A 22,633-nucleotide genomic window follows, 5' to 3' on the forward strand; every position below is an offset into this window, starting at 1 on the left:
ATTGTTGATGTAATGAAATTTGTGTGGTCGTTTTTAGATTTTGGATTAACTGGTTGATGGAATGAAATTTGTGCGGTCGTTTTTAGATTTTGGATTAACTGAAGTGAAGTGATTGAAAAATGGACTTAAGAAAATGTAAACAATAAATGAAAACATACTACAAACTTGATTGTGTAAATTCTAATGCAAATCAATTGTAGATGTTGGTGATAATGTTGAAAAATCATGTTTTGAATGATAACTTCGAGGGGACTATTGTGACAGTAGATTTCTCCAGAATCCATTTTAGTGCTTGTTGATAAATTCCGAATTAGATTTTTATTGAAGAAAATAAATTATTTTTTGATTTTTAGTTCACTCTATAATCTAGTCGGGATAATACTCTAGTCTTTAGTCCACACTATAGTTTAGTTCGGAATATGGTTGGGTTTATATTTAAAATTAGTTTGTTTATAATCCGGAATATGGTCTTTAACCGAGGCTGAAGTTTAGTTAACTGTCCAAACTAAAGTGTGAACTATAGTTTAGTCTACACTATAGTATCGTTCCAGACTATAGTTAAGTTTTGAAATTATATTTTTGAATGCGATTTATAATTAAATTTTATTTACAGTGTAAATTTACATACAAAAAAATTTTAGATTTAACATTTACAAACCTAATAATTAAAATTTACTTTAATAATTTTATAGAATTCTCTTTATATCTATATCCATTAAAGTAACTTTATGTGGACTTATTAAAGACACAAAATGTTGTTCTTTGGAATACAATTGCAATACATTAAAATTTATAACATCTTCCGGCAATATAGATTCTGTTAAAACTTCTTGAAAACCTTTTACACCTTGATATTGATAAATTAAATAAGGTTTAATAGGCGACTCCGTTAAAATGCTCAAAAGTAAATCTTGTGACTTTTCTATATAGAAAAATTTTAATTTTAAAGCTGGAGAACATTCTAAAGACTGCAACAGCTTAAAATGGCTAGAATTTACCGACCTAATAAAGAAAATAAAATGAAAATATGAAAGTTTTTGAGAAATTTAAAAACTTACCTATAAATTTGCACAAAGCCTTGATTAAGGGAATCGGCAGGACTGTTACTTAAAACAGCCAGAAATTGATAAGGTTTAAAGCTAACAAAAGCCATTTGTGAGGGATAGTTTATAGGCAATTTTTGCAAGATTTTATGGGAGTTTGAAGTGATATCATAAACTAATAACGAGTTATTAAAAAGCAAAGCCAACGAACTTTCATTTAATAATAAAATCTAGAATTTAAACAGAGAATTAATAAAATTAAGTTGTTTGCAAAAAATTAACAAATCTACTAACCTGTTTTGGTTTGGGCGGGAAATTGTTGATTTTAGCTAGATGTTGGGAATTTAAACAAAAAATTTGTAATTCCATAGAAATGTTTAAAATATTTGGATATAAAACACAGTCTTGGTTTAAAAATTCAAAATAATTATTAAGTTTACGGGAGTTAAATAGAACGTCTTGTACATTTTTAAGATCTTGCTGCAAAAATTGTTTTAATTGTTGAACATTTACTGGTTGCGGGAATCTTTCAAATCTTTTTTGTAAGATTTTCAAGGAATTAGGATCAAAAGGAAGCCAATTATAAACTAAAAATAAAAAAAAATTAAATATTTTTAACGTTAAATTAATTATTTTAAAGTTTTGTTTTGTAAATATGGCAGCATAAACAATTTGACATTTCTGTTTATAAATTGTGATAAGGAGTTTTGTTTACGATTCTATAATTAAAATTTGCAAAGTATTAATAAAGAAAAAATGTTCAGAACTTTTAATTATATACTTAACTTAATATTAATTATATATTTTAACCAAATTCAAGCGGAAACAAAACTTCCTTTGGTTATCAATACTTGGGCTTTCGAGGAAGCCAATGAGGCGGCCTGGGCTGCATTGCAACAAGGTGACACAGCCTTGGATGCTTTAGTAATAGGTTGCACAACCTGTGAGGAACAGCAGTGTGATGGTACCGTGGGCTATGGTGGTTCACCCGATGAAAACGGTGAGACTACTTTGGATGCCATGCTAATAGATGGTTCAAATATGAATATTGGTGCAGTGGCTGCATTAAGACAAATAAAATCCGCCACCAAGGTAGCTAGAGTGGTTTTGGAACATACCAAACATACTCTGCTAGTAGGAGATGCTGCTAGTAATTTTGCCGAAATGATGGGTTTTCGTCGTGAGTCCTTGACCACCCCCAAATCAAAACAAATTTGGCAGGAATGGCGCGACAATCATTGTCAACCTAATTTTTGGTTAAATGTTATACCAGATGCTACTCAGCAATGTGGTCCCTATAAGCCTCATAACAGATGGCAAACGCAAGACTTAAATGAGCGTTATTCCTATAAAGTAGATCAATGGCATCACGATACTATAGGTATGATTGTAATAGATTCACAAGGTCATATCTATGCCGGCACTTCAACAAATGGCGCCAGTCATAAAATACCAGGACGTGTAGGAGATTCGCCTATACCCGGTGCCGGCGCCTATGCGGATAATGAGGTGGGTGCTGCTGTTGCCACAGGAGATGGTGATGTTATGATGCGCTTTTTACCTTCACTATTGGCAGTGGAATTTTTGCGTTCCGGTTTTACGCCTGAGGAAGCTGCTGCCAAAAGTATGTCGCGAATTGTTAGATATTATCCAGATTTTAGTGGTGGTTTAGTGGTAACAGATCGTTGGGGAAATTATTCAACAGCTTGTGTGGGTCTTGAAAGGTTTCCTTTTTCGGTGGCTTATGGTCAAACTAATACTAAAGTGGAATATAAGGAGTGCTTACAACAGAAAAAAGCTAAAAGAAGTGATTTGAAATGAAGTGATTAAAAAAATTTTAGAAAGCAAACATGAAATCATTTTAACTGTATCCCTGTTCATATATAGGAAATCTATTTTTGTTCACAATAAAAAACGTATTTAAAAAATGCATGATAAAAAAATGTAAAATTTTAATTCAATACTAAAAACTCATATTGCAACTAAAAATTCAATCAACAATAAAAAATTTTAAGATTTTTTGTCAAAGAATACTTTTTTCATAAAATTTGAAAATAATTCTTCGAATTTAAGATTAATTTTCCATTTAACAATATCAAAAAAATACTTTTACTTTAAAAATAACGGTTATTAATATATACAAACACCAATGAGAATAACGTTGTTCTCAATATTTGCTAAACATCCTAAATATTTGCAGTTTAAGAACATCTTTCCATTTTTACCCTAAATTTTAGTGCCTAAAACATAAATATTTTAAAATTTAACCGTTTTTAACATATACAAAAGCTATCCTCTATAAAAATACTGTAAAATAGCAACTCTGCTTTACTAAGCAATCTGGCAATACGATTTTGCAAAATTGCAACTCGCAATTTTTGTGGTATTTCGCGAAAAAGCATATCAAAGTAGAAAACGCAAAAAACGAAGCGAAGTACTGCTTTTGCTTCAAACACTTTGTGTTTGTAGCAAACACGAGATACGAAAAATACATTGCTGTTTGACAAACCAGAGTTTCCTAGATCATCAAACAAATGTATTTTAAATGGGACATCAAACAAAATCTGTTTGCAAATTCTTCTTTATTTGATCTGCTGTCATTTTGCATACATTTAGAGTTTGTAACAAACGTAGAATGTGTTCAGTTTGAAAAAATTATAAAATATATATTTTTAATTTTGTTATTGGAAATAACATAATTGTTTATTGAAAACATATTTAAGTGTAAATAATAAATATATAGATTGAGTTGGCCTGCTTGTGAGATCAAGAAGATTAAAAAATTTAAGTAATGATGTTAAATAATTAATTATTTGTCTCTTAAAAGAAAGAGGAGGCATCATGGTGGTTTCCTGGAAGAATGCCCACAAAAAGTGGCAATTATATACCTCCCTAGCAGGACATGCCAATGTTGAAATAAAATTTCAGTTAAAAAATTTCAAACATATATTGTTTTCAATGCGAAATGGCAGCTCTGCTTTACTAAGTAATCTGGCAATACGATTTTGCAAAAATGCAACTCTGCAATTTTTGTGGTATGCCGCGAAAAAGCATATCAAAGTAGAAAACGCAAAAAACGAAGCGCAGCGGCATAAAATTGTATTGTTAGCAAAAGAAGCGAGAAAAAAGAAAATTATTGCAAAGTCTTGACAAAATTGTAAAATAAATCTCAAAAAGATAAAATAAATAGAAAGTAATATAAAATAAACATATTTAAACACAATGCCTATACAGTTGGATAAAATTTTAGGCGATATAGCCAATGAAAAAGTATTGCATCCCAACTATCAGGGCGCCACAAAAAAAGAAATTGATGACGCCTGGACTAGAGTGGGAAAAAACAGTAATTTATCTGGTATGGAAAATAATGAACAAGACATCTTTTAAACTGAATTCTATTAATAACAATTGATTTTGCTTAAAATTTTATCTAGTGCATGAATCTCGTTCCATATTCAAAGTGTTGCAGAAAAAGTATGAACAAGAGAAATTGAAAGATTCCTCGGCCTGGAAGTTGTTTGGTCTAATGGATCAAATACACAAAAAAGTAGAGCCGAAAGTTGATGAAAAAGAAGAGTAAGTTTTTAAACAACAAACTAATGAAATAAATAAGTTTAAATGGGGTTTCATCTACTTTGAAGTGAGCCCAATGCACCGATGGAAGAAGACGAGGAGTACGAAATGCTGGAGGTGCAAGAAGATGAAGATAATGGACAAGCGGGTCATTCAGGTGAGTCTGCCTCAGAAGGTGAAAGTCCAGCAAAATCAAATTGTTCTACTGCATCGCCAGAAAAAGAAGATAAACCTGTTGCAAAAACCCTTAACCGTCAGCAGACTACTCCTACCAGTAATGCTCATCATCAGCAGCAAGCCGATAAAACGCCCTCCACAAAATTGTTGAATACTTTAGCAGCTGCTGCCAATACCCCTAAAAGTAATACGAATATGGCTACGCCACAGACACCCTCAGCCACTGCAGCTGCCTTGCAAAAGAAAGGCATCACCATGAAAAAGACAACAGGCAATCAACAGGGTCGTTCATTAATAAATCAAAATCTTAAACAACAACAAGCTAAAATAACTGGTAAGTTTTTCTAAAATTATACTTTTATCACTGAAAATAATTTAAAAAAAAAAAATCATAATTTCCCAAAAAATATGTATTTTTCTTAATTATTTCAAAATTCTTTTATAAATTGGTATTTTGCTATAAGTTTAAATATTCATGAAATTTGTGGGAACGAAAAATTCCACGATTTTTATTAAAAGCCGATTTCCCCCAAAATTTTTGCTAAAATTTAAATTTTTTCCTAAAAAATTTTTTTAAACTATTTTTTTTTTTAATAAATTAGGACGTACCGCTGCTAATGCTGGTGCCATGCATGGTTTAGAAGTTGGAAAAACTATACAATTGCCCGATTCATTGAAACGTAAATTATCAGAAGACCAACCTTCGACACCACAAACAAAGAGAGCAAATCAACAGAGTACACCACAATCATCGTCGAACAGTGCTTCACCTTCAGCTAAATCAGCTTCGCCACACCGACAACAGCACACCACCACAGCTCAACTTTTGCAACTTAAACAAGATCGCAATGATCAGCAGCAATCTACAAATGTCACAAATGCCACCAACACCTCGGGCATTAATCTTATCACCATACCAGCTAATCCCACGGCTACCGGCCTAGTTAATGGTCTCATTTCCTCGGGTGGAGGTGGCCCCTCATCATCAACCGCTGCCACAGTAGCTTCGACTGCTTCTACTAATGGGTTTTCACCTCGTATTGAAGAGATAGATTTTCGCAATGATATTATATTTGATGCCAATAGTGGTGTCAACGGCACTGCCCTAGCTGGCAAGGTTGCCAATTCTTCAGAGATAATCAATCTGGGCAATTTCGATAATTCTTTGCCGCCCACATTCTTTAAAAATCTTTGCAATTCTTCACGTCATGAAGCTTTGGGTTTGTATGTTGCAAACGTAATGAATCGTTTACGCCCTCGTTCGGCGGCCAAATTAGAAGTTGGTATTCTAAGAGCTATTTTAGATATACAGAGCGAAGAATTGGAACAGTAGTTTGCTTCTTAAGAGTAACCCTAGTAATAGTTCAGTAATTATACGAAACATTTTAAAAACTTGCAACAACACTTTATCCGTATTAGTTTTCTATTCAACAAAATTTTGTCCGCTTTTTTTATTTTTGTGTTTATGTTTTAATACTTATAATTCCATTTTATTTAAATTATTTTCAAAAGTTAATTAACCTTATAACGGTAAAAATTAATAAAAAAAAACAAAAAAGTTATACAAAACCATTTAGTTATTAAGCTAAAAGTTTTTTTTTAATAAAAATTTTTCTGACTTGATTGGATTTCAATGATTAATGAGGTGTTTTTTTTTTTTTTAACATAAAAGGTATTTATTTTAAAATTGGGATATTTCATCCTTAATTTAATGTTTAACTAATTTTTAAATTTTTCTCTAAAAATCCAACACCAAATGCAATACTTTATATAACTCAGTCTTTTGACAGTTTTCTCCTTCCTCCTTGTTCTTATATTGACAATTGTCAATTAGTTCGCGCGGTTTTCTTTACAATCGGTATTAATTTCGTGAGTGTAAAGTTTTTATTGAAAAATTAATATTATAAATTGTTAAACAATTGTGAAAAGTGTTTAAATGTAAACTTTGATAGTCATTTATAAAGGGCGTTATGAAGGTTTTTAAAAAATTACTTTATTTATAATTGAAATTTGTTAAGTAAAAATAGCGTAATCCTATGGCACTCAACAGGCAATCAGTTGTGTAGTTTATAGTAATAGCAGTGGTCGGAAGAGTGTATGTAACGAAATTTAGTTTGTTAATTATTAGATTTAAATAAATCTTTACAAATTCTTTGAAGAATTTGCTTTAATATGTAAATACCAACATACTTTAAGGCACCTGTTTCATAACATGTCGTTAGTGGCACATTAGGTTGTCATCATATTAACAAATTTGTACTTGTTATTTAAAAGTGTAGTCGTGTTTATATTTATTTGTTATTTTTTGGAGAATAAAGCAGGATTCTCTAATTTTCATAAAAAGTTTACGAAATACTACATTTTACATTTTATTGTTGTTGCAGTTTTTTGTTTTTGCATTTATACATTATATAATTCTGCTTTAATAGATTTTGACAGTTTTTCCCTTCCTCCTTATTCTTATAAGTAAATGTAACATCTCTATCATTTGAATTGTCAATTAGTTCGCGCGGTTTTCTTCACAATCGGTATTAATTTCGTGAGTGTAAAGTTTTTCTTGAAAAATTAACATTACAAATTGTTTAACAATTGTAAAAAGTGTTTAATTGTAAACTTTGATTGTCATTTATATAGGGCGATATGAAGGTTTTTCAAAAATGACTTTATTTATGATTGAAATTTGTTAAGTAAAATTGGCGTCGTCCTGTAGCACTCAACAGGCAACCAGTTGTGTAGTGTATACATATAGCATTGGACGGAAGAGTGTATGTAACGAAATTTAGTTTGTTAATTATTAGATTTAAATAAATCTTTATAAATTCTTTAAAGAATTTGCTTTAATATGTAAATACCAACATACTTTAAGGCACCTGTTTGATTGCATGTAGTATGTGGCACATTAGGGTGGCAGCAGACTTACAAATTTGTACTTTTTAATTAAAAGTGTAGTAGTGTTTATATTTCTTTGTTATTTTTTGGAAATACTACTACGAAATACTACATTTTACATTTTATCGTTGTTGCAGTTTTTTTTGTTTGCATTTATACATTACATATATAATTCTGTTTTAATAGCCTTTGACAGTTTTTCCCTTCCTCCTTATTCTTATAAGTAAATGTAACATCTCTATCATTTGAATTGTCAATTAGTTCGCGCGGTTTTCTTCACAATCGGTATTAATTTCGTGAGTGCAAAGTTTTTCTTGAAAAATTAACATTACAAATTGTTTAACAATTGTAAAAAGTGTTTAATTGTAAACTTTGATTGCCATTTATATAGGGCGATATGAAGGTTTTTAAAAAATTACTTTATTTATAATTGAAATTTGTTAAGTAAAAATAGCGTCATCCAATGGCACTCAACAGGCAGTCAGTTGTGTAGTTTATAGTAATAGCATTGGACGGAAGAGTGTATGTAATGAAATTTGGCTTAATAATTGTTCGATTTAAATAAATCTTTATAAATTCTTTGAAGAATTTGCTTTAATATGTAAATACCAACATACTTTAAGGCACCTGTTTCATAACATGTCGTTAATGGCACATTAGGTTGTCATCATATTAACAAATTTGTACTTGTTATTTAAAAGTGTAGTCGTGTTTATATTTATTTGTTATTTTTTGGAGAATAAAGCAGGATTCTCTAATTTTCATAAAAAGTTTACGAAATACTACATTTTACATTTTATTGTTGTTGCAGTTTTTTGTTTTTGCATTTATACATTATATAATTCTGCTTTAATAGATTTTGACAGTTTTTCCCTTCCTCCTTATTCTTATAAGTAAATGTAACATCTCTATCACTTCAAATGTCAATTAGTTCGCGCGGTTTTCTTCACAATCGGTATTAATTTCGTGAGTGCAAAGTTTTTCTTAAAAAATTAACATTACAAATTGTTTAACAATTGTAAAAAGTGTTTAATTGTAAACTTTGATTGCCATTTATATAGGGCGATATGAAGGTTTTTCAAAAATGACTTTATTTATAATTGAAATTTGTTAAGAAAAAATAGCGTCATCCTATGGCACTCAACAGGCAGTCAGTTGTGTAGTTTATAGTAATAGCAGTGGTCGGAAGAGTGTATTTAACGAAATTTAGTTTGTTAATTATTAGATTTAAATAAATCTTTACAAATTCTTTGAAGAATTTGCTTTAATATGTAATTACCAACATACTTTAAGGCACTTGTTTCATAGCATGTCGTTAGTGGCACATTAGGTTGGCATCATATTAACAAATTTGTACTTGTTATTTAAAAGTGTAGTCGTGTTTATATTTATATATTATTTTTTGGAGAATAAAGCAAGTTTCTCTAATTATCATAATAAGTTTACGAAAAACTACATTTTATTGTTGTTGCAGTTTTTTTTGTTTGCATTTATACATTACATATATAATTCTGCTTTAATAGCCTTTGACAGTTTTTCCCTTCCTCCTTATTCTTATAAGTAAATGTAACATCTCTATCATTTGAATTGTCAATTAGTTCGCGCGGTTTTCTTCACAATCGGTATTAATTTCGTGTGTGCAAAGTTTTTCTTGAAAAATTAACATTACAAATTGTTTAACAATTGTAAAAAGTGTTTAATTGTAAACTTTGATTGTCATTTATATAGGGCGATATGAAGGTTTTTAAAAAATGACTTTATTTATAATTGAAATTTGTTAAGTAAAATTGGTGTCGTCCTATGGCACTCAACAGGCAACCAGTTGTGTAGTTTATACATATAGCACTGGTCGGAAGAGTGTATGTAACGAAATTTTGTTTGTTAATTGTTAGCTTTAAATAAATCTTTATAAATTCTTTGAAGAATTTGCTTTAATGTGTAAATTCCTGCATACTTTAAGGCACCTGTTTGATAGCATGTCGTTAGTGGCACATTAGGTTGGCATCATATTAACAAATTTGTACTTGTTATTTAAAAGTGTAGTCGTGTTTATATTTATTTGTTATTTTTTGGAGAATAAAGCAGGATTCTCTAATTTTCATAAAAAGTTTACGAAATACTAAATTCTACATTTAATTGTTACAGTTTTTTGTTTTTGCATTTATACTTTATATAATTCTGCTTTAATAGCTTTTGACAGTTTTCCCCTTCCACCTTATTCTTATAAGTTAAACATCTCTATCACTTGAATTGTCAATTAGTTCGCGCGGTTTTCATCACAATCGGTATTAATTTCGTGAGTGCAAAGTTTTTCTTGAAAAATTAACATTACAAATTGTTTAACAATTGTAAAAAGTGTTTAATTGTAAACTTTGATTGCCATTTATATAGGGGGATATGAAGGTTTTTCAAAAATGACTTTATTTATAATTGAAATTTATTAAGAAAAAATAGCGTCATCCTGTGGCACTCAACAGGCAGTCAGTTGTGTAGTTTATAGTAATAGCAGTGGTCGGAAGAGTGTATGTAACGAAATTTTGTTTGTTAATTATAAGATTTAAATAATTCTTTATAAATTCTTTGAAGAATTTGCTTTAATATGTAAATACCAACATACTTTAAAGCACCTGTTTGATAGCATGTCGTTAGTGGCACATTAGGTTGGCATCATATTAACAAATTTGTACTTGTTATTTAAAAGTGTAGTCGTGTTTATATTTATTTGTTATTTTTGGAGAATAAAGCAGGATTCTCTAATTTTCATAAAAAGTTTACGAAATACTACATTTTACATTTTATTGTTGTTGCAGTTTTTTGTTTTTGCATTTATACATTATATAATTCTGCTTTAATAGATTTTGACAGTTTTTCACTTCCTCCTTATTCTTATAAGTAAATGTAACATCTCTATCATTTGAATTGTCAATTAGTTCGCGCGGTTTTCTTCACAATCGGTATTAATTTCGTGAGTGTAAAGTTTTTCTTGAAAAATTAACATTACAAATTGTTTAACAATTGTAAAAAGTGTTTAATTGTAAACATTGATAGTCATTTATAAAGGGTGTTATGAAGGTTTTTAAAAAATTACTTTATTTATAATTGAAATTTGTTAAGAAAAAATAGCGTCATCCTATGGCACTCAACAGGCAGTCAGTTGTGTAGTTTATAGTAATAGCATTGGACGGAAGAGTGTATGTAACGAAATTTAGTTTGTTAATTATTAGATTTAAATAAATCTTTATAAATTCTTTAAAGAATTTGCTTTAATATGTAAATACCAACATACTTTAAGGCACCTGTTTGATTGCATGTAGTATGTGGCACATTAGGGTGGCAGCAGATTAACATATTCGTACTCGTTGATTAAAAGCGTAGTCGTGATTTTTCAAAAATTACTTTATTTATAATTGAAATTTATTAAGGAAAAATAGCATCATCCTGTGGCACTCAACAGGCAGTCAGTTGTGTGGTTTAAGTAATAGCAGTGGACGGAAGAGTGTATGTTATGAAATTTGTTTTGTTAATTGTTAGATTTAAATAAATCTTTATAAATTTTTTGAAGAATTTGCTTTAATATGTAAATCTTAACATATTTTAAGGTACCTGTTTGATTGCATGTGTTATGTGGGCCATTAGGCTGGCAGCAGATTAACAAGTTTGTACTTGTTAATTAAAAGTGTAGTCGTTCTTTGTTATTTATGTAGAATAAAACAGTTTTCTCTAATTTTCATAAAAAGTATACGAAATACTAAATTTGACATTTTATTGTTGCAGTTTTTTGTTTTTGCTTTTTTTAGCAAATCTTAATAACAACCCCGTAATAATAATTACCAGTGCCTTTATATAACTCTGTTTTAATAGCTTTTGACAGTTTTAATTCTGTTTTCTTATTGTCATTAAATAACTCACTTTTTCCTTATAATTGGTATTCATTTAGTGAGTGGTGAGTTTATATTAGCAATTTATAATATTAAATTTAAATAAAGTTTAAATATCATTAATAAAGTGCTTTATAAATGCTTTTCAAAAATAACTCTATTTATAACGGAATTTTTAAGTTGAAATACTTCATGTATTAAAAACAGCCCTCTTATAGTTAGTAACATTCTCATTAAATAACTCTGTCTTAATCGCTTTTGACAGTTTTTCCCATCCTTCTTATTCTTATAAGCAAATGTAACATCTCTAACACTTCAATTGTCAAATAGTTCGCGCGGTTTTCTTTACAATCGGTATTAATTTCGTGAGTGTAAAGTTTTTATTGAAAAATTAACATTACAGAGTGTTAAACAATTGTAAAAAGTGTTTAATTGTAAACTTTGATTGTCATTTATATAGGGCGTTATGAAGGTTTTTCAAAAATTACTTTATCTATAATTGAAATTTGTTAAGTTAAAAAAGCGTCATCCTGTGCCACTCAACAGGCAGTCAGTTGTGTAGTTTATAGTAATAGCAGTGGTTGGATGAGTGTATGTAACGGAATTTCTTTTGTTTATTGTTAAAATTAAAGTAATCTTTATAAGTTCTTTGAAGGATTTGCTTTAATATGTAAACCATAACATATTTTAAAGTACCTGTTGGTATGCATGTATAATGCAGCACATTAGGGTGGTGTCATTTGAAGAGAGCAAAAACATGGTATGGGTTTTACTAAGTATTTCGAGAGTTTAGCTTGTTTAAAGGAAACTTGTATTATCAATTGTTGTTTAGCAGTGTATTTAAATAAAAGTATACCTATTTTGAATATTATTATTTTTCTTCTCAAACAACAATATGATTTTAAATATTTTTACACCTTAAAATAGAGTCTTTCTTTTCTTTATTGTTAAAATTAAAGTAGTCTTTATAAGTTCTTTGAAGAATTTGCTTTAATATGTAAACCATAACATATTTTTAAGTACCTGTTGGTATGCATGTATAATGCAGCACATTAGGGTGGTGTCATTTGAAGAGAGCAAAAAAATGGTATGGGTTTTACTAAGTATTTCGAGAGTTTAGCTTGTTTAAAGGAAATTATTGTTTAGTAGTGTATTTTAATAAAAGTATACCTATTTTGAATATTATTATTTTTCTTCTCAAACAACAATATTTATTCATTAATTTTAACTTTGATAATCATGTTTATTTTTCAAAAAAATTTATTTTGCGTTCAATATATAAAAAAAAAAATATTGTTATATGTATGTAAATGAAAATTGTGTGTTTAAATATTTTCACACCTTAAAATAAAGTCAACTTTTATTTAAGTTAAAAACTTTCATAACTTTATTTTTTGGTGCCAACCTAATGTGCTCCAGTACTTGTTGCAGTTATTGCAATTTATTTTAAGTTATTAACATCTCTGTTTTATTTATATGCATTATTCCTTTTCCCGTCTTTTTCTTATCAGCAACAAACGTCTCTGTTCCTTTAAACAGCTCTGTGTTTCGACATGCCTGCTTTATTCGATTTTGCATTCTTCCTTTTCCGTCATTATCTTATAAAACGTAACAACTCTGTCGCTTTAATGACAGTTTCTTCTCTTTCCGTTCAAATTGAATAACAACTCTGTTTAAACAATTCAAATTTTAACTAGTGAATTTCCTATTAGACAATTTCCGTTTCTGTTTAAGTTAAGTATAGTTTAGCAAAGTCTACAATCATTCAGTATATTTCTTTTAGGGTTATATAGTCAAAACAAAAAGTCAATTCAATTTATGAAAACTCGACTCGATATCGCCACAACTATATTCGTTATTCGCTCGATTATTCGATCATCAAAACGTGTAAATTTTTAAAAAAGTGTTAATTTAAATTTCAACATATCGTCGCTAATATGCTACAAATGTGTAAAGTTTTAAAAAATTTTAATTCCCAAAAAAAAAAAAAAAAAAAAACACAAAATGTGTTTTAATATGGCCTGTTTAAAATTGGATATATTCCAAATATATAAAGAAATAGTGAAATTATGCAAAAAAAAAAAAAAATGGGAAAATAAAAAAAAAAAAAAATTAAAATTTCTGTAAATAAATGTTTTAATGTAAAATCTGTTAAATTTCTCAGCTTAAATTATAAAAAAGTAAAAAGTGCAGTTTTTATAAAAGTGTCTAAAATCCCAATTAAATTAAAACACTAAATGTGTTTTTATATGGCCTGTTTAAAAAATTGGAATTATTCCTAAATTTGATAAAAAAAATCAAAGAAAATTGGGTATAAAAATTAAAAGTTAAGTGATAATTTTAGTTAGAAAAAAGTTACAAAAAATGATAATCAATCGATCGCTATATAATTTCAAGACATTAAGGTAAGATTTTTTATTATTTTTCTTTGTAGATTTTTTAAATATGAGATATTTAAAAATTTTATACAGTATTTTGGTGAGAAATGAAATACTTAGTCTAAGTCATATATACTAGTCTATATTATATAGACTGAACTATAATCAAGAACCTAGCTATAGTCTAGAATATTCAATAGTCACTGTTCTATAGTCAAGACTATATATTGATCTGTAGTCAAGACTATAGACTGTTCTATAGTCAAGACTTTAGACTGTTCTATAGTCAAGACTATGGACTGTGCTATAGTCAAGGCTATACACTGTTCTATAGTCAAGACTATAGATTGTCCTATAGTCAAGACTATATACTGATCTATAGTCAAGACTGTATTGATCTTTGGTCAAGACTGTATTGATCTTTAGTCAACACTTTAGACTGATCTATAGTCAAGACTGTAAACTGATCTATAGTCAAGACTGTAGACTGATTTTCGCTATAAATTTTCAGATTTCAATATAAATCTTTCTTTTGATATAAATAAATAAAAAAAACTTACCACTAGTTTCTTCAAATTGTCCCTTTTCCAGATTCCACTCATAAATAGTTGCATTTTCATCTTTTGCATTAAAGACAATCAAAATATCCACAATTTTCGAATCAAACTCAAGACTTAAAGTAAAACTTCCTCTGATTGAATCTCTATAGTCTGTATGACATCAAAATGATCCAATTTATAAACATGATCTAACAAAATTAAATAAATTATGATGAAAATAAAAAGTAGTAATTAAATAACTTACTTTTTGTAATATTTTTTAAATACTCCTTTACTTTAATGAAATCCTCAATATTTTCTCGATTTTCCATATAATTTCTACTTATTTGTCTCTGCTCATTGATATCCCGTTTCAGCCATTGATTTTGTGTTAGAAAACCTTCAGGACCTTCATATTTTTCCACCTTTAAAGGATGATTAAACACTAAATGGCTTTTAATCTCACTAGTTGTTGAGGCCGGCACAAGATTTTCTATAAATTCTGTTATATACTGACGATTTATAAAGTCAGCATATAAATTTTCTATATTATTAGTGAGAAAACGTTTTTCGGCTGCCAAATGGCTAACAATTTTCATATGGCCTGGTATATGTTGTTCAATATTTTGCAGTAGTAGATAGTTTTCATTAAAAGTAATATTATTTAATTTTCCTAAAACCATTAAATTGTTGTAAACATTTAGGGAATCTATAGTGGTTACTCCTCTGATAGTGTAATTTTCGTATAGATATACAGCTTCTTTAATCCAATTTGCTATGGGAACTTTATTAACATAACTGGAAGGATCAGCATAAAGATTTTCTATATAAGCATTTTTAAAGGTTTTGGTGGCTTTTAATTGATAAGCTTGCACAGGTTTTACTGTATGCACTATGTCATCTACTAGATTCAAGTGATTGATTAATACACCATTCAGATTTCCTTGTACTATAGCTTCTAGTAGGGACCAATTGCCGGAGATTATGTGAGGTCCTGAAGTTTTTTAAAGTGTTTTGCACAAATTCATTAAAATTTAAATGTTGTTTGCTGTTTTTTTGGAAATTAAAGTAATAAAAAATATTTAAATTATTTATTTAATACATTTTTAATATGGCAATGCTGTTTTGTTAAGAAAAAAAAACATGTCTGGTAAACCTATAAAAGTTAAAAACTGATGTGGCATCTCTTTTTTTCTCAGTTTTCTTTTGTTACTCATTTTGTAAATATTGTGTAGCTTGTTGTGGTCTGATTTTAACTGTTTTTCCTAAGGAAATTGCAAGATTTCTTTTTATTTTGCATATATTTGTAGAATATTAATTACAAGGTATATTTCTACTTTTAAAAAGTTAAAGAATTATGTTAATTTAAAAGATAAATTGAATAATTTAACGTGTTAAACTTTTGGTTTTGTTAACATTGATCAGCTGTTTATCATGGCGAGCCAGTGACTCCAAAACAGTAATTGTTAAAAGTAAATTTAATAAAAATTCACAAATTTTGAGATTTATCATAACTGAAAGACCATAGTACCTCTCTCACTAGACTATAGATAGGGCTATAGAAAAGTATATATATAATATACTAGACTGTAGACTATACTATTGACTAGAGTATAGACTCGATTATTTGCTAGACTGTAGACAATACAATGGAATAGACATCAGACTACTCTATAGGTATTGTATTGACTATATGTGCTTTTGTAGGAACGAAAGTTTAAAAACTAGTTTCAACATTTATGATTTGCAAATAATATTCTCACCTTTCTCCCTCTATTAGTGGACCGAATACCTGAAGCTCATTAACATTTAACACGCCCTCACATTCAGCTCCCTCGGAAAACACCATGTCGACAGAAACTTCTTGTGGCTTAGATTTACTAAAGTAGTTTTCTTTTAAATAATCCAAATTCATATTATTAATGGGACCCTTTAAAGAAAAATATACTACCTTAACAACTGGAAAAGGAAAATTTTGTTCATAGGACTTACCTCAAATTCCAATAGACCGTCAAAATAAGCATCAACTATTTCAATATGATGAGGTAAAACTACATTCTCATTGGCCAGCCAAACGGAATCCAAAGTCTTTCTTATATAATGACTATTTAAAGTTTTATACAGAGGAGCAGTTTGAGCAAAATAAGCCTGCTGTACATATAAAGAATCACCATGAGGATTATACAAAAAGTCTTGTAATTCGCAGATATTTATATCGTTAACAGAAGTTAAATTGTTAATATTGCCTTCAACTATGAAATTATCATCAACTGTTAGGGATTGCAGAATAATGGGGGAATCTTTCGCTTGTTTATAGAGTACATCCTGGGGCACCAAATAGTTGTTAAGGGTTTGGGTGGTTAAAGAACCCGTTATTTCGATAGGATTTTCTTGGGAAATATAAGTTGAATAGTGACTTTGTACGTATTAGTATTGAAAATGAAATACTTACCAAAATTTACATTTTCTATATATTCATCACGATTTATCCAATAAGTTTTGGCATAGAAATCATCCATTGTAAAACCATTTAATTTACCCAATAATTGTACTCCCTCTTCAGCATTTATCTCGGCTATAGATTGGACTGCTGTAAACACTTGCTTTTCCCCAGTTTTTTGCAACCAGCATTTACCAAATTCCTGAGCTGTAATATCATTTAATTTACCTTGGAACGTCATATTTGTAACATTCATGGCATAATTAAATTTGAAATTTCCAACATATTTTATATTGCCCTCTAATTGTAACAGTTGATTTTCAATTCCTTCAACTTTTTTATTATTAATAGTGGTATTTAGTATAAGATTTTGTACATAAATGGAACCGTGAATTTGCGATTTCTTTGGAATAAATCTTCTTGCGGAGCATTGCGAGATTTTTGTTGATATATGTCCTGTAAGTGTTGATTAAATATTTTGCCATCGGTATTTAAATGTTCCACGGTTAGATGTTTGGTTTTGAGATTGTCGATGATTAGGTTCGCCTGTATAGTTTGATTGCCAGTTAGGGTTAAGTAATCGGTGTAGTTATTAGAGTTTAAAAGTACCGTAGGACTTTTAATGCTGTTAATGTAAAGTTTTAATTATTTATTTAGACAGACAGACAGACAGATAGATAGATAGATAGATAGATAGATAGATAGATAGATAGATAGATAGATAGATAGATAGATAGATAGATAGATATATAGATATATAGATAGATAGATAGATAGATAGATAGATAGATAGATAGATAGATAGAAAGATAGATAGAATTGCCAATCTGCTTACTTTTTCGCTGAAATTTTACCAATTTTCATGGGTACCGTTATAGTTTGATTGTTATTCTTTAGAAATGCATTTCTTTTCCAATTTCTCCATATCGACACCATTGAGATTTTTTACCTCACTAAAACCTCTACTTATTTCCAAAGAGTCCTTAAACAATTTTGTACCCTCTATTATTTGTATATCATCTTGATTGAGTTTAACCAAACGCTGCAAATTCATGTTGATAACAAAACTAACTAAAGAGTTATTAGCCCTCAAAGGTTGCAGAAACCTAAGATTAACATCTTTTAAACTTTTATCCATACGTATACCCATATCCAGGACCTGTTTAGCGGATAGTTTTTCTTTTAAATCTATAAGATCCAAAGTGTTTAATTGGTGATTAATATTAACATCACCATTAATCATAAAGTTGCCCTGTAATATCAACTCATCATGTATGAATTTGTTGGGGGATATGGCCTCTAGTTGGCGGCCCATCATTTTGCCCTGTTTAAGTACAAAAATATATTAAGAGATTAAAAATTTATTTTTTTTCTAACTACTTTTTTACTTACCGCTATTGTTATGGGCTCTAGAACCTTGATATTGGTTACATTTTTCATGCCTTCTATCACTTGCGTTTTATTGGATTTTTTCAATAAAACATCAAAATGTCCTTGAAAAACATGCAAATTATTTAATCTTTGTGATATTTCCACACGATTTGCAGTTATTGGTGCGGCAAATTGTATATCTTGATTTATAACATATCTGCCCGTATTAATAGGTATAAGCGCTCCCAGATTTTGTTCATTTATTTTATCATTATTCACTAGCAAAGTATCGGTTTTTAAATTTCTAATTTGTACTGGCGCTTTAAGGAATTGTATTTCCTGTTTACGTTTCAAAGTATTATTCAGTAAGTCTGACCATTGATATTCATTAAGTTTTCCGGTAATCTGTAGATTTCTTATGGTCATGAATTCATCTTCATCTCTATAATCTAAACTTTCTGCAGGATTAACTCTTTCTGGTGGGGTTGGCTGTATTTGTCGCTAACTATGACTTTAGAAGCTTTGATTGTATCAAATTCTGGTTTTTCGGTATTTTTTATTAACTCTTTTAGCCTTAAGCAATTTATTAACATTTAAATTGTTAACATTTAAGGTGTCATAAATGTATTCCAAATTTTCATTCGAGGTTTCACGTTTTAAACGTTGCTTTTGTTTAAGCATTATTTCTAAAGCATCTAAAGCTTGATTAACATAATTTAAGGCCGTCCAATAATTGTCAGACATTTTTAATTTGGGATAAACCAACTACAAAGAAGAGAAAGTAAAATTCTTGTATTCTTGTTACTAATTTAAGACCATTATTACCGATTCTGTAATAACAGTTTGTATATTGGCTTCGGCTATATCCTGCATTTTTGGCTTATATTTTAATTGTTCCAAGTTTTTTAGTTTTTCCTGTAAATATGATTTATAATTATTAACATTCCTAGAGCTAAATTGTATTCCTTACCTCCACTCGTTTGCTTAGTTCCTTCGTATTTACAGTTTGCAAACGTTGAGTTTCTGCTTTGGCCCAATCGATTATCTGTTGTCTTAAGGCATTGGCATCCTCTTCTTGTTTGAATATGGGCAAAAATATGTTGGTTTCATTGTCGGCCATTAGTTCATTGGCGATTATTAAATAACTTTTCTCATTCTCTTGATAAATACGCATATTTGCTACGCCCTTGCCTAAGGCTCCCTCAGTAAATTGTACTTTTGATTCTTCAAATTTCCAATCGTTTAAATTGTAAATTTTAATATCTTGATCTGTACAGGCCACCAATAAGATAAACTTTTCTGCCTCTATATTCTACAAAAAATATTACATATTTTTAGCAAATAGTCTATTCTATCCAATACTCAAGTTTATAGTCTAGTCTAGTCTATAGTCTAATCTATAGTCTAGTTTATAATTTTACTAACCTGCACTGGTAAAAATTTCTTTACTGCATACAAGGACAACTTCTGATAGGGAATAAATTGTCCCTTATCGAATAGATAAAACACCGAATCTGCTTCCAAGTTTTTACCCTCTCTTTTAGCCTTTTCTCTCTTCGCCAGCGAAGCCGTACTTATCGAATTGCCGAAAACCAAAAAATGTTGTCTTCTCACCTCATTGTTAGGTACACTACAGTATTGTACATCTACCGCACCATTTGTTCTAATCTTTTGAAATAAAATAAACTTTTTCTTATCGCGAGAATATTTATAAATCTCTGAATTTGTAGAGGTGCGTCCCCTTTGATCGGCATAATTTGCAACGGCCACATAGCTTTCGTAGTCTATGGAAAAAGGAGCCAGTTGTCGGGCATTACTGCAGGGTATACGACCCATTTTATTGAACGTACTACCGGACCATTGGAAGTAGGGACAATGCAGATTAGGGGTATCTTGGGAATTACTATAGGTGTGTAGAAGAAAGAATTCATTGCCACTGGCACGCAGATAGACTGACATGAGGTTGGGAGCGGGAAAATATTGTACAGCCCTTAAACGATTGCCTGCAATCTCGTAAATCGGTGAACCTTCTTTGGCATACTTAACCGGTTCGGTAAGGTTTAAAGCCAAGGCCACATAACCTTTATTATTGAAGTTAATGCAATCCATCGCAATGCCCTTAGGAGCCTCTATATCGGCTATTAATTCATAAGAACCATTCTGAAAAAAGGAAATATCTTGCAAGTTAAGTAAATCAAGAGATTTTTGTTTAAAAATCTACCTTCATTTTAAGAACTTCCAAGTGTCTAGCACCATTTCTTTTCATATGCAAAGCGGTGGCATATTTCTCACCTTCCAAATTGAAAACACATATATCAATGGGAAATAGCACTGGTATTGATTCGATCTTTTCAAAACCATTTAAAGAAAATGAAGCTGCAAATAGTTGATTAATTTCTTAACTGGGGTTTTCATATGTATTTTAGCAATATGGTTGATCAATTGGAGTTATATAAAGACTGCATTACCAAACAGCTGGAAGAGGTGGATATGTTATCCTCTATTTATTGCTCACCCGGAGAAATGCACATCTTTGATCCCGGTGTTATTAGTGATTTCAATGAATTTTTACAACAGCCTAGTGATGAAAACTTAAGCAATCTGTTAAAGTCCCAATTGGACTATAGTATCAAACTGGATTTACATACTCCTAAAGGAAAAACTAACTTAGAAGTGCGCATTGAACTGCCACATTTATATCCCATATTAGAAAATGCCCTTGTTATAGTGCATACCACGTTGTTGAGTAAAAACAAGGAATCGTATTTCAAAAATGAAATTGAAAATTTCATTAATACTATGGATAAGTCCGAAACATATATATTCCAGGTATTAAGCTGGATCCAAGAAGAAATACAAGTATTAATGGAACGTGACGCCCAGTGAATTTGAAAACTAATGATGTAAATGTGGAAATTAATGCTGAAGAAGAATTGGTGGATTTTGAAAGATTGTGGATCTATTCGCATCACATTAAGTCCAAAACAAAACGACAGGAGATAGTTAAACAATCGCGTAATTTGGATTTGACTAGTTTTATGCGGCCAGGAAAACCGGGCATTATATGTGTGGAAGGTTTAAAGGAGTGTACTCAGGAATTTTGGCGCATTATTAAGAGCATGAATTGGCAGAAGATATTCATATGTACCATCGAGTCTAAGCGAAAACCCAGAGTAAAAATGGATGAATTAAGAAGATTTACCGGTTTCAAAGAGCAATTGTTTTGTGATGATATGGAAAATGAAGAAGGTGTTATGAATATGGGTTTATTTTTAAAATACTTGGAATTACACAAATCGGGTTATATGAAAAAGGAGCTGTTTGGTTTGAAATAACACATAAGAAGATCTAAATACATACTATGGAATAATTTTGATATTACTAATGTACTCTCAAATAATACAGTTTAAAGTTCTTGTACAAATTATTATTTAATTGTTTATTGAATTCATAAAGAACCAACGATTGTTTATATCTATTTAAAAAAAATCTAAATATTTTGTTATATTTTTATAAAAATAAACTTGTTTTCTTAATACTACTTAAATATTTCTTTAATTTATCGTTTCTCACTTACCTTTATCAAAATATGAGGTTGATTCTCTTTTATGGATTTGTGTATTAAAAGGTTCTGCTTGTAAATTATAATTGTAATGAAAATTTACATTAAATGTTTTTAAAGATTTTATATTTATTAAAATTATTATCACACATAAAAATCCACGGTATTGGTAATACATTTTATGTTTTAGCAATTGACAATTCTCCACACTTTTATACTTTTCTATACAACTTGAGTTTGTGTCCCTTTCATTACTGATTTGTTAAATCAAATTTTGTTCATTTCATTAGTTAGTTAAACAAATTATAACTGTTCATTCATAATTTTTTTTATAGTAAAATTCCAATACATCTTTTGCATTCATACATATTGACTTATATATTCCAATAATGTATTAAGGGGATTCGGCACTTTTTTATAAACAACTATTAAATAAGAGATCGATATTTTTAAGAGAACTCTGTCATAAAGCAGACTGTGAGAACAGCACTAGAACAGAACTAGAACAGAACTAGAACAGAACTAGAACAGAACTAGAACAGAACTAGAACAGAACTAGAACAGAACTAGAACAGAACTAGAACAGAACTAGAACAGAACTAGAACAGAACTAGAACAGAACTAGAACAGAACTAGAACAGAACTAGAACAGAACTAGAACAGAACTAGAACAGAACTAGAACAGAACTAGAACAGAACTAGAACAGAACTAGAACAGAACTAGAACAGAACTAGAACAGAACTAGAACAGAACTAGAACAGAACAAAACGAACTAGAACAAA

At 29.6% G+C, this 22,633-nt stretch overlaps 4 protein-coding genes across 5 annotated transcripts; 3 read left to right on the forward strand and 1 right to left on the reverse strand.

The window, feature by feature from the left end:
* Window positions 1-659: 659 nt before the first annotated feature.
* LOC119603535 lies at window positions 660-22,101 on the reverse strand. The gene is given in 21 exon segments (XM_037955576.1): window positions 660-1,002; window positions 1,059-1,273; window positions 1,338-1,630; window positions 14,499-14,621; window positions 14,624-14,686; window positions 14,743-15,481; window positions 15,483-15,525; window positions 16,241-16,407; window positions 16,470-16,867; window positions 16,930-17,310; window positions 17,313-17,542; window positions 17,753-17,823; window positions 17,825-18,241; window positions 18,310-18,779; window positions 18,782-18,843; window positions 18,845-19,053; window positions 19,114-19,203; window positions 19,259-19,600; window positions 19,714-20,448; window positions 20,510-20,664; window positions 21,866-22,101. Coding segments are annotated over 21 exon segments (5,682 nt in total). The 5' UTR covers window positions 22,029-22,101; the 3' UTR covers window positions 660-686.
* Window positions 1,728-2,883, forward strand: LOC119603545 (putative N(4)-(beta-N-acetylglucosaminyl)-L-asparaginase GG24090). The gene has a single exon (XM_037955590.1). It carries the CDS (start codon window positions 1,800-1,802, stop codon window positions 2,862-2,864), a length of 1,065 nt encoding a protein of 354 aa, XP_037811518.1. The 5' UTR covers window positions 1,728-1,799; the 3' UTR covers window positions 2,865-2,883.
* Window positions 4,091-6,434, forward strand: LOC119603544 (induced during hyphae development protein 1). 2 transcript variants are annotated; one of them, XM_037955589.1, is made up of 5 exons: window positions 4,091-4,398; window positions 4,478-4,619; window positions 4,685-4,773; window positions 4,834-5,127; window positions 5,396-6,434. In XM_037955589.1, the coding sequence occupies exons 1-5, from the start codon at window positions 4,266-4,268 to the stop codon at window positions 6,124-6,126; spliced, it is 1,389 nt and encodes a 462-aa protein (XP_037811517.1). In that variant the 5' UTR covers window positions 4,091-4,265; the 3' UTR covers window positions 6,127-6,434. The 2 variants fall into 2 exon arrangements, with proteins under 2 accessions (XP_037811517.1, XP_037811516.1); XM_037955588.1 differs by having other exon boundaries at window positions 4,093-4,398; window positions 4,685-5,127.
* LOC119603546 (RWD domain-containing protein 2A-like) lies at window positions 15,665-21,753 on the forward strand. The gene is given in 3 exon segments (XM_037955591.1): window positions 15,665-15,802; window positions 20,715-21,169; window positions 21,172-21,753. Coding segments are annotated over 2 exon segments (903 nt in total). The 5' UTR covers window positions 15,665-15,802; window positions 20,715-20,718; the 3' UTR covers window positions 21,624-21,753.
* Window positions 22,102-22,633: the final 532 nt, after the last annotated feature.

This window comes from Lucilia sericata, unplaced genomic scaffold, assembly GCF_015586225.1.
Source record: "Lucilia sericata isolate MDLA Ls3-8-SP2 unplaced genomic scaffold, ASM1558622v1 Contig000310F_arrow, whole genome shotgun sequence".
Taxonomy (NCBI): domain Eukaryota; kingdom Metazoa; phylum Arthropoda; class Insecta; order Diptera; family Calliphoridae; genus Lucilia; species Lucilia sericata.

What these genes read in the sequence shown, in the direction of transcription:
- LOC119603544 (XM_037955588.1), top strand. Translation starts at nt 4,266, where the DNA reads ATGCCTATACAGTTGGATAAAATTTTAGGCGATATAGCCAATGAAAAA. An exon ending in AAAAAACAGTAATTTATCTG is followed by an intron (nt 4,399 to 4,477) that starts GTATGGAAAATA and finishes AATTTTATCTAG; the next exon opens with TGCATGAATCTCGTTCCATA. An exon ending in ACAACAAGCTAAAATAACTG is followed by an intron (nt 5,128 to 5,395) that starts GTAAGTTTTTCT and finishes TTAATAAATTAG; the next exon opens with GACGTACCGCTGCTAATGCT.
- LOC119603545 (XM_037955590.1), top strand. Translation starts at nt 1,800, where the DNA reads ATGTTCAGAACTTTTAATTATATACTTAACTTAATATTAATTATATAT.